Consider the following 24,254-nt stretch of genomic DNA (forward strand, 5'->3'; position numbering starts at 1 on the left):
GGAGAGTGCTCCAGACAGAGGATCTCATGTGCAAAAATGTCTTGTGTTAGGAGGTACCGTGGGTGGTTCTCGAAACAGAGATTTTGAATTTTTTTTTCTTTTACACCATCATAGTCCTACAATCCTTGTAGGACCAGGTCTACCCTGGGGCCATAACCTTGAGGAATAACTCATCATGACACATACCTGAGTTCAAACTAGACAGAAGCTGGAAGAACAAAGCTTCACACTCCAATATCCATCCTGCCCCCTCCACCTTCTTTCCCAAAATCAGACACTGCACGTTAGAAAAGGCAGGAATCAAAACCCTATTTTGTCTTAGATTCGAAACTAAAAGTATGATTCCCATAACAAAAAAACTGATGAATTAGACCTGGTGGCTCATTGGTAAAGAATTTGCCTGCAATGCAGGGACCCAGGTTTGATCCCTGGGTTAGGAAGATCCCCTGGAGAAGGGAATAGCTACCCACTCCAGTATTCTTGCCTGGAGAATCCCATGGACAGAGGAGACTGGCTGGCTCCAGTCCACAGGGTCACAAAGAGTAGGACACAACTGAGCGACTAACACTTTCACTTTTCACTTTCATAAAAAATAAAAATATTTGCTCTAAACAAACTTACAGTTGCCAGGGGGAAGGGTGGGGGGAGGGATAGTAGGGGACTTGGGGATGGACATGTACACACTGCTATATTTAAAATGGATAACCAAGAAGGACCTGCTGTACAGCACAGGCAACTCAGCTCAATGTTATGTGGCATCCTGGATGGGAGGGGAGTTTGGAGGAGAATGGTTGTGGCAGCCTGGATGGGAGAGGAGTTTGGAGGAAAATGGACACATGTATATGTATATTTGAGTCCCTTTGGTATTCACCTGAAACTATCATAGCATTGCTAATCCGCTATGCCCCAATACAAATAAAAAGCTAAAAAAATATTTGCTCTACCAAGGACTCTGCAAGGATGATGAAAAGACAAGCTACAGATTAGCAGAAAATATTTGCAAACATCCTATCTAACAAAAGTCTAGTATTGTATCTAGAACACACAAACAACTCACATAACATAAAAGTAAAAAACACCAAACAATTCAATATGAAAATGGGTCAAAGAAACAGACTGACATTTCCTTGAAGAGAACATACAAAAGGCATATAAGCCCATGAAAAGATATTCAACATCATGAGCCATTGCTAAGTGCTAAGTCGCTTCAGTCGTGTCCGACTCTGTGCGACCCCATAGACGGCAGCCCACCAGGCTTCCCTGTCGCTGGGATTCTCCAGGCAAGAACACTGGAGTGGGTTGCCATTTCCTTCTCCAATGCATGAAAGTGAAAAGGGAAAGTGAAGTTGCTCAGTCATGTCTGACTCTTAGCGACCCCATGGACTGCAGCCTACCAGCCTCCTCTGTCCATGGGATTTTCCAGGCCAGAGTACTGGAGTGGGGTGCCATTGCCTTCTCCCATGAGCCATTAGGGAAACACAAATTAAAACACTAACAGGCTGGTACTACACACCTATCAGAAAAGCTAAAATAAAAACTAGTGATAATACCAAATGCTGGAGAAGATGCAGAGAGTCTAGATCGCTCACACATTGCTAGTGGGAATGTAAAGGGGTAGAGCCATTCGGGACAACAGTTTGGCAGTTTCTTGTATGTGTTGAACCACACGATCCAGCTATCTTAGACATTATTTAAGAGAAATGGAAACTCATCGTCACACAAAAACCTGCACCAGTGTTGTAGCAGCTTTATCTGTAATAGCTGCAAACCAGAAACAACCAAGACGGCCTTCAACAAGTGACAGGTTAAATAAACTGTGGCACATCCTACATGGAACACAACACAAAGAAGGGACGAGCCATGGGTACACAATGCAACCGGGATGGGTCTCAGGGGAATTAGGCTGAGTGAAAAAAATCAATTCCAAAGGGTTACCCACCGGGGAATTCCCTGGCAGTCCGGTGGTTAGGCCTCATCAGTGCTTTCACTGCTGGGTCCCAGGTTTAATCCCTTGTCGGGAAACTAAGATCCCCTACAAATCACATGGCACAGCCAAAACAACAACAACAACAAACCCAAAGGTTGCATACTGTATGATTCCATTTATAAACTAGTTTTAAAATAACAAAATTATAGAGATGGAGAACATACCAGTGGTAACCAGGAATCAGGGGTCTGAGAGGAGGTGAGTGGATGTGACTGTAAGAGGCTGACGTGAGGGGTCCTGGTGATGAAACTGTTTTGTGTCTCAACTACGGTAGTGACACAAATCTACAATATGATAAAACTGCATAGGAGTCAGTACACACAAACACACAAGTACATGTAAAACTGGATGAAATCTGAACAAGGTGGATAGATTACACAATCCAATGTTAATGTCTTAGTTGCAGTACTGTAGTTGTAGTATATGTTGCTGGGTACTACAGTTGTGCAAGGGCTTTCCAGGTGGTACAGTGGTGAAGAATCTGCCTGCCAATGCAGGAGACGCAGGTTTGATCCCTGGGTCGGGAAGATCCCCTGGCGTGGGAAATGGCAACATACTCCAGTATTCTTGCCTGGAAAATTCCATGGACAGAGGAGTCTGGCAAGCTACAGTCCATGGGGTCGCAAGAAGTTGGATATAACTGAGCGACTAAACACACACACATACATACACACACAGTTGTGCAAGATGACACCTTTTTAGGAACTAGGTGAAGGGTTACAGGTGATTTCCCTCTACTGTTTTTTGTTATGGCATATCAACCTGCAACTATCTTAAAGTGAAAAATTAAAAATAAAAAGCATTATTTTAAAATTTTAGTTAGCAAATGCACTTTAAGACAGACCTTTTCATTATTTACTTTCTTTTCCCAATACTGCAAGCACACTAAAAATGTCAATATTGTAAAAAAAAAAAAAAAAAAAGTCAAAACTATGTGCCTGCATAATTCTGCCTTTTCATAATTCTTTGAGAGAGCACCAATTCTTAGCTGTCTTGGCCGCTGTAAGCTCTGGAGACAAACCACTCAAATTCAAACCGGGTCCCCCCCCATTCACTGCCTGATTTCTGACTTACTTCTGAAGTACTATACTTCACCTGCCTACTGCACAGAGTGTGTAACAGTAGTCCCTGCTGATGCGCTGATGTGAGGAATAAAAAAGGGCGACTCAGCTCAGGTTCTTTGGACAGTTCCTGAACACCAAGGGCTCAACCAAGCTGCCTCTGTCAAAATTCACTGGGGGTCAAAGAGTCCTTGGGTCTCTGTCCTCGGTCTCCAAACATCGACTCTTCAGCCCATCCTAACAGCTCTTCCTTCCTCAACTGCAAAATTTCCCCAAATTCCAATCTCTGAAAATCAAAGGGAATTTTTAAGGCTGCCTTTTCTGTTTTATTTATGGTCTTTGTGCAACTGTGGGCCATTTCCTTCACTTCTTTGGGCTTCAAGGATCTACCATGTGACTTTAGCATAGTTTCACCTCTGGGCACAGGTCCTCCGGGAAGGTGACTTGAGTGGCCCTGCCCTCCCAGCACAGCAGCTGGGGCGTGTGAAGCCTCCTCGAACAGCCCTGGTGATGGTGTCAGGGCTGCTCTAGAATTTTTTTTTTTTTTAGAAAAATGTATCCGATATCACTGGGTGATCTAGGATATGGGTATCAGGCTCCGGTGACTTCCTGGTGCTCCTTCCGAGACTGCCAGGCTCAGGCATAAGGAGACATGTTTCCTACCAGCTGAAAATGAAATAGGGCAGGACCAGACTGATACAATTCAGAAGACAGTTTCAGTGTGGCAAAGCCAGACGAAGCGTGGATGGTGAGTGGAGTCTCATTACTGCTTTATTTGCTTAGGTGGAGGGGAAGTCTAATACAGAAAATGCTTGATGATTGCCCAAGCAGCCACTTAGAAATCACTCCAAGCTGCACTGGAAAGCCTATGATGATGGTAACTGGAGAGAAGAAGCAATCCGAGAGAAATATGTTAGATTTTAGCTCACAGAGCAGACTCTAAAACCCAACGTTTCTTTTAAAAGGAAACACGGGGTAGAAAGATACAGAGAAGTCCCCTTATCCGTTTTCACAGAAATTCTACGACGGGAAGAAAAAGGAGCCCTCCTCTCTAAACTTGCTGTTCCTCCATGTACTGCCTACATCCCAGTAAGGGCAGCTCCCCATCCATCCGAGAGTCTAAGCAGAAAGTCTGGGAGTCACCCTGCATCCTCTCTCTGACCCCATTTAACCATCAACAAGCTCTATCCTTCTACCTCCGAAACACTTCCTGAATGGTCTGTGTTCTCCACCTCCTTTGTACTCAGCAAGCCACCGACATTCCTGGAAGAGGACATCAGTCTCCCACATCCAACCCAGAGTCTGCACTGTCCAGCGACTGTGCTGATAGGGAAGGCTGACCTTGACCCTGGGCACCAAGACCTGCATCAAACACGCAATGGCTTCCCTGAGCTCTTACCTCCCACAGCCTCCAACCTGGCCAGTCTGGTCTAATCTGGCTTCCTCTGCAGGTACACTCTCCCCCTGGCAGTATGCAAAACCTTCCAGGCTTTTTCCAGCCTCAGGCTTCTATAATCCTGCTCTTTCGGACTACCACACTTGTTGCCTCTTCTTCTCTTTGTGCCTGGGGGGGTGGGTGTGAGGGGAGAGGGTACTTTTTCTGTCCTGTTCACACTTTCCCAGCGTCCAGTACTGCACATGGGACACCACAGGGCTCTCTCGGTAACCAGGCCACTGATGAAGAAGCCAGGCCTTTGGTAATCACCTGAATTCACCTCATGTAATAATACTGATTGGGGGCTTCCCTGGTGGCTAAGTGGTAAATCCAGGAGACACCAGTTCGATCCTTGGATGGGGAAGATCCCTTGGAGGAGGAAATGGCAATCCACCCCAGTGTTCTTCCCTGGGGAATCCCATGGACAGAGGATCGTGGCGGGGCTACAGTTCATATGGTCACAAAGAGTCAGACACAATTTAGCAACTAAACCACAGCTAACATCAATTACAGAAGCCACCAATTTGCAAGCACCAAAAGGTTCGTTCAGAGTTTTCCATTAGATGTTATGGAAAAATCCAAACGAACCTTTTGACCAACTCACTATTTAGGGAGTCATTTCTTTTTTTCTAAAAAAAAAAAAAAAAAACAAACAACATTCTAGACCAGGGCTTCACAACTTTGGCACTACTGACGTTCCGTGTTGGATAGCTCTGTGTTGCAAAGCATGCTGTGTATTGTAAGGTGTTTAGTTGTCTCCCTGGCCTCTCCTATCAGATGCCTGTAGTACCACTCACGTGGCTGTGACAACCAAATGTCTGCAGACACTGACAAATGTTCCTGGGAGAGAGGGAGCTCACCCCTGGCAGAGAACTGTTGATCCTGAGAAAAGTTAAATCTAGTGATTAAGATTTCAATTCTGCCCACAGAATGCCTAATTAACCCATGCTTTGATTGAATTGCAGGAGCAAGAATGCTTTTTTTCTAATATTTAAATTTTATTTTTTAAAAAACTTTTTATTTTGTATTGGAGTTTATCCCTGATAGCTCAGTTGGTAAAGAATCCACCTGCAATGCAGGAGACCCCAGTTTGGTTCCTGGGTCAGGAAGATCTGCTGGAGAAAGGATAGGCTACCCACTCCAGTATTCCTAGCCTTCCCTTGTGGCTCAGCTGGTAAAGAATCCACCTGCAATGCGGGAGACCTGGGTTTGATTCCTGGGTGGGGAAGATCTGCTGGAGAAGGGTAAGGCTACCCACTCCAGTGTTTTGGCCAGGAGAATTCCATAGACTGTATAGTCCATGGGGGTCACAAAGAGAAGGACACGACTGAGCGACTTTAGCTTTTCACTTTCATAGCTGATTAACAGTGTTGTGATCGTTTCAGGTGAACAGTGAAGGGATTCAACTATACGTAAACATGTATGCAAGGGATGCATTTTTTAGGGGGCTTGCCCTGTGGCATAGGGGATCTTACTTCCCTGACCAGGGATCGAACCCACACATCCCTGTAGCAGAAGCTCAGAGTCCTAACCACTGGTCTGTCAGGGAAGCTCAAGAATGCATTTTAATACAATGTTACCTAACCGGCATTTACATCTTTTCAGTTCAGTGGGAATATGCATTTCAAGCCTCTAGTAACATTTATGAACAGCCATGGAGGGGCTGGTGGGTCCATCCTGAGAGACTCAAGCTAGCTTTCTGCACCAGCATGCTAGGTGACAGGCTGAAGTGAAACAGGAAGAAAAGTATGGCGGGGGTCCTTATTGAGTGCCCTCCAGCAGGCAGCCTCAAGTTCTCTTTCTTTCCATGCTGTGGCAGAGCCGGAATGAAATGAGAAGGGTGGAATCTCAATACTACGCTCACCCTGTCGACCACCTGCCCCTTAGACTAACACAAGGCTATTGAGCTTGGAGGAATTCAAAATGACTTCCTACTTTTACCTGCCACACTGCAATAATATTTTCAATTATTGGTTAAACTGCAAATACTCCCACGAGTCATTTAAATAAATCTCACATGTATGAAATAGCCAATTGTGTTCTCAGAGCAATTCCCAGCTGTAAAAATAGACCCACACTGAATGTACTTTTTTCTGCAGCTAATTGAAAATACTGCACGTAGAATGCATGAGCGAAAGCCCCCAGGAGGAATTTCAATTTGTGTTCCCTGTTTTAAAATGTACAATCAAATGCTGTCTTAAAGTGCTGTGCACATTTGAGTCAATACTGCTTGCCTGAAGCCCCAACACTCCTAAATTTTCACACCAGGAATTGATGACCTGAGGTTTTTAATACTCGAAGTGACTTTTTAAACAATGGCTTTAGGAGGGTTGTGTTTTCCAAGAATACAAACACTCCTGGACTTCATGGATTCAGACCTCTGCGGCCCAGAGAGGGCTTCTCAGGTGGCGCTAATGGTAAAGTACCCACCTGCCAATGCAGGAGACACAAGAGATGCTGGTTTGATCCCTGGGTCGGGAAGATCCCCTGCAAGAGGGCATGGCAACCCACTCCAGTATTTCTGCCTGCAGAATCCCATGGACAGAGGAGCCTGCCAGGCTACAGCCCATAGTCAGACATGAATGAAGTGACTTAGCACACATGTGGCCCAGAGAAAATCCCCCAGGAGGCAGCAATGAGTATTTAAACAAAATCCCAAAGGAATATTTAAGAAGATGACCACTCTATATTTATGTCATCTTCCCTGGTGGCTCAATCGGTAAAGAAACCGCCTACAACGCAGGAGATCTCAGTTCAATCCCTGGTTTGGGGAGATCCCCTGGAGAAGGGAATGGCAACACACTCCAGTATTTTTGCCTAGAAAATCCCATGGGCAGAGGCTCCTGGTGGGCTTCAGTCCATGGGGTCACAAAGAGTCAGACACAACTGAGCAACTAACACACCACTCTATATTTATATGTTGTCTGTTGCCACACCCTGGCAAGAACCATCCAACCAGCAAAGTTATGCAAAGCTTAGAAACCATCTGAAGTGATGGGAAGTATAATTTCAAATTTGGCTTCAATCACCCAGTACCGAGGTTCTACCTTTAGTCTGACTCAGTTTTGCTCGCTGAGGTCCCTGCTGGTGCTTTCTGAAGGAATCCAGCAAGGGGAGGGGGAGCGGGGGAGGGGAGGAGTTCTAACTTGGCGTCCACTTGGACACCAAGGCTATCGAGCCCTAGGCCTGCCTGTGTGGGATCAATCCCATCCCTGCTCTGTGACCCAGCTCTCTCATCAAATCAGTGACACCCGCCCCCGCCCCCATCCAGCAGAATCCACACCATCCTGAGAGGTGACCTGACATCTCTTCGGTCCCACAGAACTCTTCCTCATGGGGCAGGCCTTTACACAAAGCTGAGGGAGAACAGGGATTTCTGGAATTAAAAATCAATGACTTACAACACTGTGTTAGTTTTCAGTTTCAGGTGTACAGCAAAGTAAATCAATTATACTTCAATAAAATTTAAAAAAAAAGAATCAATACCAGATATACCCCCCCAAAAAAAAATCAGTGACTCAATGAAAGGTCTCTGCACCCATCTCTAACCTCTGCAGTAAGATACTGCAGTGAGAGATCATTAGGGATGGAGGAGGCTAGGCTTCTTTTTGTCATGAAGTCACAGTTTTTTCCTGGGCTCCAAACTCACTGTGGATGGTGACTGCAGCCATGATATTAAAAGATGCTTGCTCCTTGGAAGAAAAGCTATGGCAAAGCTAGACCACGTATTAAAAAGCAGAGACATAACTTTGTCATATAGGTCCATATAGTCAAAGCTACGGTTTTCCCAGCAGCCATGTATAGATGTGAGAGTTGGACCATAAAGAGGGCTGAGCGCCAAAGAATTCACGCTTTTAAACTGTGGTGCTGGAGAAGACTCCTGAGAGTCCCTTGGACAGCAAGGAGATCAAGTTAATCAATCCTAAAGGAAATCAACCCTGTATATTCATTGGAAGGACTGATGCTGAAGCTGAAGTTACAATACTTTGACCACTTGATGCGAAGAACTACTCTTCAGAAAAGGCCCTGATGCTGGGGCCTGAGACTGAAGGCAGGAGGAGAAGAGGATGACTGAGGATGAGATGGTTGGATGCCATCACCAACTCAATGGACAAGAATTTGAGCAAACTCAGGGAGATAGTGAAGGACAGGGAAGCCTGGCATGCTGCAGTCCATGGGGTCACAGAGTTAGACATGACTAAGCAACTGAACAACAACAACACAGATTGCAGGGAAGAATGTTTCTCCAGTTTCTCAGGACCAGTTATGTTCACCAACAGGGGAGCCAGCAAGTCACTGCTCACAGGAGAGGGGAGGGCTAATTTATGAAGCTCTTCCTGTGTGCACAGCCCTGTGAACGCATCGTCCTATTGGATCTCACACGAGCCCTTTGGGTTTGAGCTGAAGTAACAGAGATGCAGAGAGGCTGAGTCATCTGCCTCACATCACACAGCAAGAAAGAGGGCAGAGACGACATGGACATGCCCACCACCACATGATGGACATTGCCAGAGGCTTCTCCCAGATAGAGGGCAGAGATGGTCCCGTCACTTGCCTCACCCCTCTCCACTCCCTCTGGGTCCTCTTTCACCCCTCCGAGTCAGAGCTCAGGGTTAGCACTGATCCCTTCCCCCAGCTTTGCCTCGCCTTTTGCTCCTGGATGCTGAACAGTGTTCTGAGCACATCTGCCAACCCTCTGCCACGCTGCTGCAAGAGGCGCCCCTTCTTCCAGCATGAAAATCTCTGTTTTTATGTTCTAGGTACCATCTGTGCTTGAATACATGGTGTCTCCCAAACAGGACAGTTTCCTTGTCCAGCGAGAGAATCCCAACACCTCCACCCCAGCACCCCCGTCCCGCAAGTTCTGGTCAACATGACTAAATAAACTTTATGACTTAGTAGGTGAAATCACATACATTATGATCTAGAAACAGAACCTTTCCATTTCTACCTTCCATGAAGCAATTTAATTCAGAGTTTTCCCCAGACATCTTCTCCATGCCTGTCATCGCTTTTTGAGTCTAGCCATTTCCCTCAGCACATTATCTACTTTCCTTCCGAGCTGCCTGTAATACTGTACTTTTCAAATCCGTGTGTGACACTTCATGAAAAAAGTCTATCCTAAGCCATAAGAAGCTTCCCCCACAGATCATCACAACAAAACTATATCCACAGGCAAAACTATATCCACGATCCCCACAGCATATTACTGGCTGTGTTCCATTTTAAAGTGACCCTTTGTGGCTTAGATAAAATTTGACCTGACAGAGTAGCTAACCTTCTTAGCAAACCCATTTCCTCTTCTTCTGAAGACAGGGTGATAGCCTGTGCTGTAGGTGGGAGTGACCGTTAAGACTGAAATGCAGTCAACAAAATGGGAGTAGAAATGCTGCCCGCAGGCCTGGCCCATCCAGACCTGCCATATGCAATCTGACATGACCTTTCTGGTTCTACCAGCTTGATGCCGATCAGCATCATGCACTCGGAACCCACCTGTTAAGTGAAGTGGAACCATGTGATGGAAAGAGGCTGCGTCACTGAATCACCAAGTTGGAAAACAACACACCTATCTGGGGCTTTATGCAAGCGGAGAATAACGTTCCATCACATCTGAGCCATGGCACATGTTTGGGTTTATTTGTTACAGCAACTAACATGACCATAACTAACACAACACATTCAACATTTGGTGATTGTGAAACCATGATCTCAGGAATAATGACTAAGCCTGTATTCCATTTCTCTGCCTTTTTAAATAAATGCCTTTTCATCATGCAATCTCTCTAAGCACTCATACTAAGTATTGATAAAGGTGATTTCAGGCTTATGCGCTTTCTGCCTGTGTTCACATGAGTCTCTTCCATCCGGTGTTTTTGGTAAGCTCTGGCCAATAAACATATCAAGATCTTTGCAAAATGGAAGATTCTGTAAGGACCTACTATAGAGCAAACCTCTCTTTGTCTGAGGGACAATTTCAGAAAAATTTTCACTTCACATTCACACAGTTTTTGAACTAGAACACTCTTTTTCACAGACAAAATTCTCCCATTTTAGTGCCTTTGGGGGCTTCCCAGATGATGCTAGTGGTAAAGAACCCAGCTGTCAATGTAGGAGATGTAAGAGACGTGGGTTCGATCCCTGGATTGGGAAGATCCCCTGGAAGAGGGCAAGGCAACCCACTCCAGTATTCTTGCCTGGAGAATCCTATGGACAGAGGAGCCTGGAGGGCCACAGTCCATAGGGTTGCAAAGAGTCGGATACAACTGAAGTAACTTAGCATGCATGCAATGCTTTTTAGTGACTCATTAAGGCATCTCCAAGGTACCAGTTTGGTATGCATACCTGACCCAGAAAAGAGCAGGCCTTGCTGCAATTTGGGACACTTCAGTGTCTTGAAGTCTAGAGTATTTACTGAAAGTGAAAGTTACATGCAAGTAATGTTTTACACTTTCCAAAGTCATACACTAAAACTGTCATATATTTTATGAGATCTGATCTCTCTGCCATGGAGAAGTTATCTCCATGTATTTAGCCATAGATAGCCCATGAGAGACTAAATGGTCAAGTCTTATTATGGATACAAATCAGTAAATAGCAATTCTACACAATTTAGGGCAAAATGGATTTGGTGGAGAGTAACCTGAAAGAAAAAGAAAGGGCCACATTACCCAAGAGGGCCGTCTGCACATTTGTGCTTGTCAGCCACAAGCCAACGCTTCACACTGTGCACATTCTTACCTCTACACATACAGACACACACATACGAACACACATGAATTGTAGCGACTGACATTTAAGAAACTCCTCTGAGTAAAGGGCTTTAGCATCAGCATGGCTGAGCCTCCCAGGCTCCTGGAAAGTGGGTATCACAGCATTCAACTCCAGGAGGAGGAAAACTGAGACGGGGACACAATCCATTTCTTGCCCAGCTTCCTGACCCTCAGGGAGTCTCCGAGTTCCTCATTCACAGAACATCCTAGGGCTGGTCAAGTGACCTAATTCGTAATACTTCTACGTCCCTGTCTGTAAAACAGAAACAGTTCAATCTCTCTCTGCAATGAAGCTGCATCCTAATTGTCTCCATTCTTCAGCTTTGGAAACGGAGCTCCAGACTGATGGCGGGGGTGGCGGGAGGGGTGGGGTGGCGGAGGGCTCGGAGAATATTTTGCACATAAAACTACTAAGAGGAGAACAAGACACTTAAATCCAGGTTCATTTGACTTCCCAAGTCACCCTCCATCCAGTCATGGTCTGTGGGATCCACCACCATTGTTTAGCCTTAGTTGTCCCCTGAAAACACTGTTTCAGAATCAAAAATCTCTACTGAGACACCCAGACCTGGGGTGAACATTCTGTGGGCAGGAATCTCAGAAGGGTGCTTCACACACTTGAATCTCAGTGTTCTCACCTGTGAACTATGACTAATTTCCACCTTACTTAATTTCCGTCTGTTTATATTCAACAAGATCATGTATAAAAGGTGTCTCGCAGCACTTGACACCCTGATGACCCAGTGATCTTTCACTTCATTCCCCATTTCAAGCATCTTCTGGGCTCCTCTGTGTCAGGTACTGTGGAAGGAGACCAGAGGAATAAAAGAGACTACAAAATCCTGAAGATTTCCCAGTGGGGCTGAGAAGACACACACAAATAACTAGAACACATGATAGAGAGTATGAGAAAAGCACATTTTTGCCATTGTATATATAAAAAATATACTTATTCTTCTTAAAGAAATTTTAGACTAATAAGTGATATACGTGCATGAAACACACATTACTGTTACGTATTACTGTTACACGTATTACATAGTTCCTGTTTTCGGTAACTGCTGAATCAATTCACATTAGTATGACTAGCACTGGTCATGATTAATGACCTAGCTGCACAAGAAGAGGTTCACTATGAATACTTCAGCATCTCTGGCCAATCTTCTAAGTTGCTATTTTAATTAACATGTCTTTAAGAAATGAACACAGGTTTGGCAAGACATGATATGAGTCTATCACTAAAGTAACTTCAAACAGAAAATTCACACTTTTAGAAAGAAAACTCTATAATTATTTCATCACCTAGAATCTCCTTGGCATTTCCCAACTCATTGTCCGAGCAACAATTCAGGTTCGGGCATACACTGGGTGCTATAAAAAGTCCCACATGGATATTTGCCAGTAAAATTCTTAAATCATACTCGTGGCAGTAGAAAATACATTTCCTATCTAGGAATGCTGGCAATGGTTAATCCAACATTCACAGAACTCTTTTGTATACTGAAGGAATCAAATCATAATTAGATGACCATGGGTTTTAAATATGTTCAGAATGTGCTTAAAATGGCTATTTCAGGATATATGGACATCACTGGATATAATAGAATGACTTTTTCACAGTCGGAAAAACAAGAACAAAAGGGCAAGACTTTGGGATGCTAAAACTGCAGAAACCTAAATATTAAAGATTACTTTTACCTAAGATTACTTTTCCTATTGTGCAATTTATTCATTCTTCATAACTACAATAAGAAAAAAAAAAAAACAGCACCCAGTCTGAGAAGGCTAGCCTGCAACGTGCCCCTAGAAAGACCTAATGGTAACACTGCTGCTTACATTTCCTCAAAGGTGGACTAAAACGGAGTTTATTTCATGCACCAGCTATCCTTTGCTCTGTGGCCAATACCAGAGGAGCTGGAAGCCTGTGGAAAAGACAGACGACCAGCTGATCACTGGGAATACCGCTCACGAGAGTTTTACAGAAAAGGGGTATGGAAACTAAGTATGCAAACACAGACAGCAAGTCACTCATTCATGAGGTCAAAGGCACAATGAAAACACAGGTCCTACAGGAGTGAAACGTTCACATGGACTACCGTGACAAATAGAACCCCACCTCCATCTCGTGTCCTGGAAGGCAACTCCATTCGAGACTCTGTGCTCAGCATCTAAAGCATACTCTCTACTGCATACTCACAACATTTAAGATGTGATTACCTTCATGCGCAGTTCACAGATGAAGAAACTGAGGCTTGGAGAAGTCTAGTAAATTGGCTACAGGCTCCTGGCCTCCAGCTAGTATCTGATATGATCTAGATTCAGATGAAAGCCCATTCATCTCTACATCCTCCATACTCTTAATTACGACACTATACAGAGGAGGAGGAGGAGAATGGGGAGAACATATGCAAGATATGACAAACTCTGAAATAAAGTTAAATATAAAGAAAACCATAAAAAGAAGTTAAATCTCAACGTTTTAACCTAAGTCTTTACACGGTTGTGGAGTAGACATCCTTTAAAAATCATGTCACCCTTGTTCTTCAGTTTTATCCAGCTTAAACATGTGTTATTCCCTTGGACTCTCGGTATATGCACTCTACCTTTTCAATCCAAAGGTCAGTACTAATTTTAGAGTGTGAGTCCCAGGAAAAAAAACAAGTATCTAAGAAACAACGAGGCCCAGGGGCCCAAAGGCGTGAAAACATTACTTCAAAGGTAACACAAAAGCATGAGCCTCTTACCGTCTCTGTTTTGGTTGTCTTATTGAAGGACATCATACAGCAAGGAAAGAAGACAGTCTCTCGAAAGGAACTCTGTGGTTTGACACGGGTTTCTTTTTGAGAGGTCATCAATATTGATGAGTCTTAAATCTCGGGCAGTTCATAGTGTGAGCTCAGAGCTCACACGTTTCCAGACCTGGGTCCAGGCTCTGGCATTGACACATACAGGCTGTGTGAGTAACCACGGACACCTGGGCTGCTCTACACTCTTCTGCACAACTGTCTGAATGGGAATGATGTTAGTATCTGTCCTACAAGCAGCCATGAGGCTGGAGAAGACGCTGAGCCTCTGTCAACCGCATACAAATACTAACCAGCACACCTCTCTCAATACTCCTTTCTCCTCTGACTGCTGGCTTTGAACATGTGACTCAGAACCTGGCCAATCAGTCTCTCATTCCCATGACCACAGCCATTGGTCCAGGGAAAGGCACATGACCCAACAGGAGCCAATCAGAGTGCCTCCCTGGGATGTTTTTCTGACCTGAACAGCCAGGAAGCTCATCTTTCCTCTTTGATCCTGAGGCTGTAGGGAGGTCAGCCTGAAGGTTCCTGCAGTCATGGTTCAGAGACAAGACACGATGGGAGAAAAAAGAGGCTCAAGGACGTGAGTCTCTTGTTCCGGTCACCTCCAGGGCCAAAGCACCCTCGCCCTGGCTAGGGGTCAGCAACGTAAGCCAGTAGCTCTCCCAGGCTCTCCGTGTTTTTGAGTCAGTTATTTTGATTACTCTTGATTATACTTCTGCACTTGTAACCAAAAGATCAGACAGTAATTAAAGCGCATATAATCTAATCAGTGACAAAATCCTCAATAAAAATAATTTTCTCCTAAGTGGATCCATTGGTTAAAAAGACCAAAAAAAAAAAAAAAAAAATTTACTAGAAAAGGCAAACACTGCCATTATTTATACAGCATTTTCTCAAAAGAAAGAAAGAAAAATCTATTTTCATTTTCAGTCACCTTGTTCATTTTCCAGTGGGTTTCGTATTTAGTGTTAAACTTTCTCACCTGCCCACATTCACTTTCAAGATTTGGCCCATAAAAACTGGGGCCAAAAACAAATAGTTATTTTTCTCTATAGCTGTATTAGTTGGCACTAAATGCAGAGGGTATGGGGGGGGGCACAGGGAGGGGACAAAGGGCTGATGCTATTTTTATCATGCTCATAAAAACTCCCCAGGTTACTGGACTTCTTAGGCTGTAAGGTGGGGGAGGGCATTACAAAAACAAAACAAAGGATATTCACCAAGGTTTGCAGTCACTGTAAGAAATCCTTTCTGCTTTTTCATAGATTTCTGTTTTACATTAAAATGTCTCCATATTATCATTCTCCCAAGAATGAACTGATCAAAATAGAAAGGCACAGTGGGCTCCAATTTTCCAATTATCTTCTGAGGCAAAGGGCAAAGTCTGAGGTCAGACTGAGGCAGGAGCATGGGGTGTTCCTGGTCTCATCTTGAATTAGGGCATCCACCCCAACCTTTGAAGGAATTCAGGGAGGAAATGGGGATGAAATGTTTGTCAAAATGCATGAATGGAATTACAAATAGAAGACTGCTGAGGCTCAGTGGCCATCCCCATGCACAAAAAAGAGGCACAGAAGGAACGCCAACTTCTCTGGACTGGGCTGACATCCAGACCTGGAAATCTAACAGCAGAATAAGGGGAGAATCATTTACTGTGTAAACTGACTTGGCCTGTTGGGTGAAAGGTAGCATTTCTCAAAAGAGAAATAAAATTGTCCTAGTCTTTCAGTGTTTTTAGACAAACTGTGAACTTAGAGATAAGAAATAACCTAAAGATGTAGTTTATTGCATTTGACTCCATTCCATACCTAAGGGTATTTTTTTAAACTCAATATTGATTTTTAGATTAGACATGCAATCTACTCATGAGGAAAGATGGTTCTACAAAGAGAAGGTGAACACATTTATGAATGGAGACAGAGGTTTACAAAGAAGATCCCAGTACACGGGACTCAGTGTATCACACATTTTTATAAACACCTCCAAGTAGGAACACAAATCAAATACATCTTCATGTTGGGCCTCAATGCTATTCCTGAGCCCTAAAGAGCCAAACTGAACGATTTATTTGGTTTAAAAGAAAAAAATGAAAGAGAAGAATTTCATGCAGATAAACATAAAACTGCATTTAAGAAAAAATTTCATCTAGGCCTGATATTTATGAGAAAGCTGGATGAGAAAGGAAAATGAGCCAAGAAGTTAAACTGTTTTTCTTTTTTAATAAGTCATCTTTTAGATCACTATTTCAACATACCTATTGTATAGGTAAGGAAATTAAGATCCAAATGGTCAACTATATAAATCCTTTATGGCACAGTGCAGACCCTCTCCCAACCCTTCCACTAAACTTAGCTTAAGACATTAGCCCAATAACTGCCCTGGCAAAAACTGAAAAATAATAATAATAATAATAATAATAACAAAAAATGGATCGGAAAGAAGACATGCTATCACCATCATTGAAAAGGTTAGTGGAAATAAGCTGGAAGGTACTCTACCTTGTGGGCTTCCCTGGTAGCTCAGTGGTAAAAAATCCGCCTACTAATGAGGAAGACATGGGTTCAATACCTGGTGTGGGAAGATCCCCTGGTGAAGCAAATGGCAACCCACTCCAATATTCTTGCCTGGAGAAACCCATGGACAGAGGAGACTGGTGGGCTATGGTCCATGGGATCGCAAAGAGTTGGACACAACTCAGCAACTGAACAACAACAATTCTACCTTCTACAAACTGTGAAGTATGAAGTATAGCCAGTGGACTTCAAGGAAGACAGAACGAAGCCAAAAAGGGTTCAGATGGGGATAACTGGAGTGAACACAGACACAGAAGCCCTTTTGTGTTAGACTTCTGCTTTTTTCTCAGTAACGTTCTGTCTTAGAAGACATGGTTGATCAAATACTCTTTTTATGTTAGGATATAGACTGATTACGTGCAGAAGCACAGGCACCAGGGGCAGAGGTCTAGAGGCAGAGCTCCCCTTTAAGCCCAGAAGACAAGCACTGTTTCATAAAGTGTGCAACAAACTTATGAAAGATATGAAAACGGTTTAGTTCAACATCCATTAAATGCCTTTGGGTCATGCACCATTGCTGGTGCAAATGTAACCAGAGCTCAGGCACAACTTCACACCACTTGGGAATCTGGTGGACAGAGCATGTTGCTATGACACAGTAGCCACCATCAGAAAGGCATCCACTGGGTAGTGTACATGTGTGTGTAAACACACATGTGCATCAGGGAGGACTGGCAAATGCTACTGGTCTTCAGGAAAGACTTTTTTGGAACAGGTGACACTAGACATGAGTCCTGAAAAAGTGGAAGTTGGCCAGACAATGAATGCAGAAGATGGAGAAAGAGAATTCCAGGCAGAGGTCCAGTAGGAGCCAAGGTAAGGAGGCAAGGGCAGCATCATGGTGTGGTAAGTCTGTAAGTTCAGTTTTGCAAGAAAATAAAGTTGTGGTGCTGGAGAAGACTCTTGAGAGTCCCTTGGAGAGCAAGGAGATCAATCCAGTCAATCCTGAAAGACATCAACTCTGAATATTCATTGCAAGTACTGATACTGAAGCTGAAGCCCTAGTACTTTGGCCACCTGATGCCAAGAGCCGACTCACTGGAAAAGACCTGGATGTTCGGAAGGATTGAAGGTAGGAGGAGAAGGGGGTGACAGAGGACGAGGTGGTTGGATGGTATCACCGACTCAATGGACACGTGTTTGAGCAAGTTCTGGGAGATAGTGAAGGAAGCCTGGTGTGCTGTAGTCCATGAGGTCGCAAAGAGTTGGACACTACTCAGTGACTGAACAACAACAACAAAGCAAGGAGGTGGGAAGGGACTGAAGAGAGCTTGGCCTTTGTCAGGTCGTTACAAATGGCCAGCAGCCTGGGGGGTTGCTGGAGAGAAGGGCACTGTGGAAAGTTCCCTGGCTGAGTGCTGAGGACTTCTGGGATAGGTCTGCCCAAAGGGAGCTGAGTGATCTTGGGAACACAGTGCATGACTCTGGGTACCATGTGAAATGAGCTCCACCATGTTCCAAGGGCTGAGGTCTTCTGGCTTTGGGACACGGAATTCAGCTTGCCCTGTCTCCTCCTGTGGGTAATGGGGCAGGGGGAGGGTGGTGAGGTCTGTGGAAATGGTTTATGAACAGCAGAGACTACATCTCAGTACAGGTGAGATAACACCAGAATTATGTATCAGCAACCCTCCTTAAAGAGGCTCAAAAGTATTTTGAGAAACTCTGGTACAGCACCTTGAAACGCAAACAGAAAGATCACCTCTTCAATCTGAGATACCTACCTTGTGACACAACACAGCTACTCCTTCAGAATAGGGCTTTGTCCCCAAGAGGGAGGCACTGAGTTTTCTCGGGAGGGACACAAATGGATTCTGATTTGAGGGGCCCACGGTAAGTAGGCCCAGCAGCAATGTGGACGATGGTTTGAAAGGGGTACAAAACTATGTTAAGACTTGGCAGGAGATGGTGCAGTTAGTCACTCAGGACTGCCCGTGGTCATCCCCCAGCCTGTGGTTGCCAGCTCAGAAGACCATGGGCGCTGGGAAGCTGCTGTACGGGGAGACCATGGGTCCAGGGGGAGTGGAAAGCAAGCAGTCTCCAGCCTACCTGGGCACTGGGAGCTCCATGCCAGCCACACGCTGCTACATGGCAATGCAAGCCTCCTGTTCCAGGGCCCCTGGTTTTTAAGAGTAGCTGTAAATCCAAGTGATGACTTAACCTTTCTAAAGATTAACTCTAATTTCTGTAGACTTGTGTTCAGGCCAATAACATGTCTGCCAGCTAGAAATGGCACACTGGCCATCACTGTGCCACTTCTGGACTGCAAAGCAGAACAGGGCCATGGTGACTAGAGCAGAGGTTTAGGGATTTCACAGCACCAGCACTAGGACTTGGTGACTGTCTGGATGTGGGGGGCTGGTGGTTGCTGGAGGAGTCTGGTGACCCTGGAAGGTCCCTGCTTTAGCACCCTGGTGAATGGTGGCGCCATCACGTAAAACAGGGGACAGGTTTTCGCTAAGGATGAAACAGGTGTGGTGTGGATGCTTAAAAACTAAAATCACTTTTGGACTTATTGTGGATTTTGTACCTCAAGAGCACAGATCAGCCCACCAGACCGGAGGGAACTAGCTGAAGATACAATCTGGGACTTTGAACTGGTGAAAGTGGAAGCCATGGGAAAATGGTAACTCAAACACTTCTCTTAGAGCTCAATATGGGTGAAAACTGAGCCCCACGAGACCCCAGGAGGTAGTGGAGTTGCCAGGGAGGCAGAAGGCAAACCAGGAGGAGATAGCAACTAGGGAAGAAGAAAAGTATCCATGAGAAAAAGAGGAAAGATCCATACCCAGTCCTGCAGAAAGGTCTACAGGACATCCTCAGATCCTTCAGGAATTGTGGTGTCTAGATGGGGAAAAAAATGGAAACAGTGACAGACTTTATTTGCTTGGCCTCCAAAAATCAATGCAGACGGTGACTGCAGCCATGAAATTAAAAGACGCTTGCTCCTTGGAAGAAAAGCTATGACAAACCTAGACAGCATAATGAAAAGCAGACAAAGGTCCATATAGTCAAAGCTATGATTTTTCCAGTAGTCATGTATGGTTGGACCATAAAGTAGGCTGAGTGCCAAAGAATTGATGCGTTTGAGCTGTGGTGTTGGAGAAGACTCTTGAGAGTCCCTTGCACATCAAGGGACCAATCAATCAATCCTAAAGGAAATCAACCCTGAATATTCATTGGAAGGACTGATGCTGAAGCTTAAGTTCCAATACTATGGCCACCTGATGCGGAAGAGCTGACTCACTGGAAAAGACCCTGATGCTGGGAAAGATTGAGGGCAGGAAGAGAAGGGGGTGACAATGGATGAGATGGTTGGATGGCATCCTCAAAACTCAATGGGCATGAGTTTGAGCAAACTCTGGGAGACGGTGAAGGACAGGGAAGCCTGGCGTGCCACAGTCCACGGTGTCACAACGAGTTGGACACAACTGAGCGACTCAACAACAACAGCTCCTACTGTGGGGAGACTGGCCAGGTTGCAGAGAGTTGAGAAGAAAGGGGAGCCTGAGGAAGGGTTAACTCACTTAAGAAGACTTGGATACACAGGTGGTCACTGTAGCTGAGTTGGGGATGCAGGGACAAGGGAGGTTATGGTGTTTTTAAAATCCATTAACATGTATATCTGTGGCTGATTCATGTCAATGTATGGTAAAAACCACCACTATATTGTAAAGTAATTAGCCTCCAAATAAAACAAATGAATTTTTAAAAAAAGTTCATAGGGAGACATGAGGCACTGTCATATGTGTCTCTGTCTCTCTTATCTTCTCTAAGTCCCTGGCCATCCCCCGATTTCTCTTCTATTATTCTACCTTATTCCAACTCTATCAGAGCATAGTTATGTTTGCCTTGTGTCTGTCTGCTTCCACAAGAAAGACTGTTCCAGGAGAGCAGGGACGTGCTATGTTTACCATACCTCAGGGCCTAAAAAAGTACCTGGACACAACAGCTGCTTAAGATTTCTTGGATGTGGTAACTGTGGAAAAGTCTGTGGGAAGGAAATGGGGTAGGACATGGAGAGACAACAATCCAGTGACTCCTGTTTTCCCAGCAGAATGGGTCATCAGTCACCTGCCAAAGGGGAAGGAGGGTAGGGAAGAGATCTCCTATGGTCAAGAAGAGTTGTGATGGGAGGACCAGTCTGCAACCTGGAAGGAAGGAGCCTGCAATGCAGAGACAGAGATGCTGATTTCAGAAGCTGAGCAACTCTGGGTGAGGGCAAGACCCGGATGTAGAGGACCCAGTAGCGAGAGTGGGTGGAGGTCCCTGGAGTTGAGATGGTCAAAGAAGCAGGCCTGGGAGCATTTTCCATGTGAACTGTGGGACTAGGGGAGGAGAGCAAGCCCACAGGCCAAAGTCGTCCACGCTGTAGGAGAGGGACTGGTTGGCAGAGGATGGCCACAGAGATGGGTAGGTGGGACCTGACTAGGTCCCCACCTCATTTCCAACTCTGCCACCTCAAACAATCTCTGACTAGTATTTAGTTACTGACGTGTGGAACTGAAAATTACTATCCTTTAGAGACTGACTCATTTCTGTCCTTTTAAAATTACACTAATAAGTGAAGTTCATGGGAGACGAAATTTTCTGCATATTCATTTTTTAAAGAATAAAAAAAAAGAAAGATGACATCTTGCTGACCTTCAGTAATTGCCCTGCACTGTACAATAGTTTTGAACCTCACTTCAAGAAAGAATCAAAACTCAGAGTTAAAAGAAACCTTACATGATTTCAGCTAACACCTTCATTTGTATGCCTGAAGAAAATTTTCGCTGAAATACTGCAAACAGCACATAATTACTGATTTAGATATGCAGACAGCATTGAAGGTATCTTCAGTTTCTGAAGTGTGCTTTAGATATACAAATTAGCAACGGTTACATTTTTCCCAGTTATCAGTGTTCAACTTTCGATATAAAATCTCCAAAGTATAAAATTATCACGTAGATTGCTCCTGAACAGTTCAGAGGAGTAAACTGCTTCCTGGCTTGAAAGAGGAAGTCATATCTTCAAACACCTTTTTATGTTGATGCTAAACATAAGACTATAAATATAAAAACGCTCCCTGAGAAGTAGTCAAAGCAAGACACAGCAGCATTAGAGATTTCTCAAGAGAGACATCGGCGAAGATTATTTTTCGTTCATTAAAACAGTGAAACCTTTGGGAGCATCTTCCATGACACCTGAAGGTGGAGTGCTGTCTTATGTAATAGAAGCTCTCCCTTCGCACTCAGTTTGTAGGCAAATTAAACACCCAGTTCCCCCAGAATTTCTGAGTACTTTCGCCTTACCTGTAGGCACTAATCAGTATTGCAAGTCCCATTGCGACAGGCGATTAAAAAAAAAAAAAAAAAAGCCAAGATCTGCTCCACAGGGTTAAATCAGAGGCAGGAAACCAACTTAAAAAGGCTCTCCCCCAAACCACCGGTTACCCCCACCCTGCCCAGGCAGCGGTAACAAGCAGGAGTCCGTAGGAGTCCTCCCTAACAGGAGGTGCACCAGTAAAGTACGGGGTAGGGGACGCCCGCGAGTACCTGGGTACCCCAAGTTCAGGGTCAGGGGCGCCCGCTAGGACGGACCGGCAGCAGCCACGGCGGCCCCAGAACTCCCAGTCGCGGGCACACCTGGACGCCACCGCCCGCGCGGCCCCTCGGCTCCCCGCCCGGGTCCCACCCCGGCTCCCCGCGGGGCCGGGCGCGCACGCCGCCGTGGCCGAGGCAGCCCGGTCGGGCGAGACTGAGAAAGTTCCTCCGCCCGACGCCGGCGCCCCCGGGCCCCGCTCGCCCCGCAGCCTCCCGGCCGGGCGCAAGGTCGCAGCGCGGAGCCTGCGGCGCGCGGAGCCCCGGGACAGTCCCCGGCGCGGCGGACAACCCCGGCCGCTCCCCTCCCGCCCCTCGGGCGCCCGGGATCGGCCGCGGGCGCGCAGCCCCGTACTCACCGCCCCTCGCTCGGTATCCCCAGGTGGCGGCCGCGGGGCGCGGCGCGGCCCGAGCCGGAGCCGGGTGTCGCGGGGCGGGGGGAAGTCTGGGGAGGAAGAGCGGCGAGGACAGAGGCGGCAGCGCCTGCACACGCCGCGCAGCCCGGCAGCCCCACAGCGCGAGCCGCCGGCCGCGGCGGCGGGGGCTTTATCGTCGGCCCGCGCGGCCCCCGCCCCTTCCTGCTGCCCCCGCCCCCGGCCCGCCCCGCCCCGCCCCGCCTTCCCGCCGCCTTCTTTGTGTGCCGGCGGCCGCCGCGTCCCCGCGCCCGCACTCCGGGCGCCCCTGCTCCCGCCGCCGCCCCGCCGAGGCCGCCCCCCGCGGGTCCCCGTCCCGGGGCTGCACCCGGAAAGCGCCGGGAGACGCGCCGACCCCGAGGTGCGGCGCCGACCCCGAGGTGCGGAGCCAGCGCGGGCCGTGCTGCACGTGGGTCGCCGGGCTCGGCAGGGGGTGTGGGAGGCGGGGAGGGACCCGAGGACTCGCGGCGCGTCCCTGGGACGCCGGACGAGTCGTCTAGGCTTGTTCCCCAACCCCCAACCCCGCCCCGGTAGAGACGGGGTGGGACGCCCTGGGAGAGTGCCTACCGTTCCGGGTGATGGGGTGAACGGTGCCAGGTCGCGGCTGGGGAGAGACAGATCGCCGGGTGCCCCAGAGCCGACTTCTCCCGGCCTCGGGGACAGGAGCGGCCGCTGGTCGCCCTAGGCAATAGGGCGACGAGGGAATCCAGAAAACTGGATTCCTGCTTGTGGTGACAGCAAAGGTACCCGCAGAGCCCAGGGGATCCGGCCCTTCCCAACAGATTACTGCCGCCGATGGGACCTTGTGTGCCGCAGAGAGGCACAGACCCTAGAGGCTGGCGACAAATCCCTGTCCCGCTTCCAGCTGTGTTACCCAGATCTCCCGTATCCAGCCCTCCTTTGCGTCAACTTAGGTTCGTGGGTACCCAACTTTAATGACATATAATTTATGTCGCCCTTAAACAGTGCAGCAAGATGGAGCAGCCTGGTAGGCTGCAGTCCATGGGGTCGCTAAGAGTCGGACACGACTGAGTGACTTCACTTTCACTTTTCACTTTCATGCATTGGAGAAGGAAATGGCAACCCACTCCAGTGTTCTTGCCTGGAGAATCCCAGGGAAGGGGGAGCCTGGTGGGCTGCCGTCTATGGGGTTGCACAGAGTCGGACACGACTGAGGTGACTTAGCAGTAGCAGTAAACAGTGCGGAATCCTCATCACCAGGCCCACTGCCCCAACTGTGAGGAAAAAAAAAATGTAAATCTGAAACACATCCTTGAACTAAGCTTGCACGTACTGATGAGAGCGACTTGGACTCTTAGAAGGGTTTTCACAGCCTCTCATATAGGGAAACGATCTATGGGAGGTTTGGTCCTAAAATGAAAAGGAAACAGTCCACAAAGAGAAAACGCCTTTCACTGCGTTACTCTCTTGCCTAGTATTTATATTCAGTTATATGCAGAATACAGATCCTTTTTCCTTGTTGTTCCCTCTGCCTGAAATGCTTTTTTTTTCTCCCCACGGTCTTCCTCATGACTACTTCCTTTTACCTCGGGTCACAACTCAAATGTCACCATCTCTAGAAAACCTTTCCTGGTCGCTTGCGCTAAAGCCACTTCCTCCTTTCTC

At 46.4% G+C, this 24,254-nt stretch overlaps 1 protein-coding gene across 4 annotated transcripts in view; it reads right to left on the reverse strand.

The window, feature by feature from the left end:
• SERPINE2 (serpin family E member 2) overlaps positions 1 to 23,386 on the reverse strand; it is a 67,281-nt gene extending 43,895 nt beyond the window's left edge. Inside the window, exons 1-2 of one of the 4 annotated variants that reach the window (XM_081579643.1) lie at positions 13,998 to 14,402; positions 11,892 to 12,054 (exon numbers count right to left, since the gene is read on the reverse strand). In XM_081579643.1, the coding sequence (XP_081435769.1) occupies positions 11,892 to 12,029 (138 nt within the window). In that variant the 5' untranslated portion in view covers positions 12,030 to 12,054; positions 13,998 to 14,402. Of the gene's footprint in view, positions 1 to 11,891; positions 12,055 to 13,997; positions 14,403 to 22,574; positions 22,737 to 23,195 lie in introns of those variants that run through there. The other 3 variants (XM_081579647.1, XM_081579645.1, XM_081579644.1) reach the window with 3 other exon arrangements.
• Between the last annotated feature and the right edge of the window lie 868 nt (positions 23,387 to 24,254).

Source organism: Giraffa tippelskirchi, chromosome 3, assembly GCF_054371585.1.
Source record: "Giraffa tippelskirchi isolate mGirTip1 chromosome 3, T2T-mGirTip1v1.2.pri, whole genome shotgun sequence".
Lineage (NCBI taxonomy): Eukaryota > Metazoa > Chordata > Mammalia > Artiodactyla > Giraffidae > Giraffa > Giraffa tippelskirchi.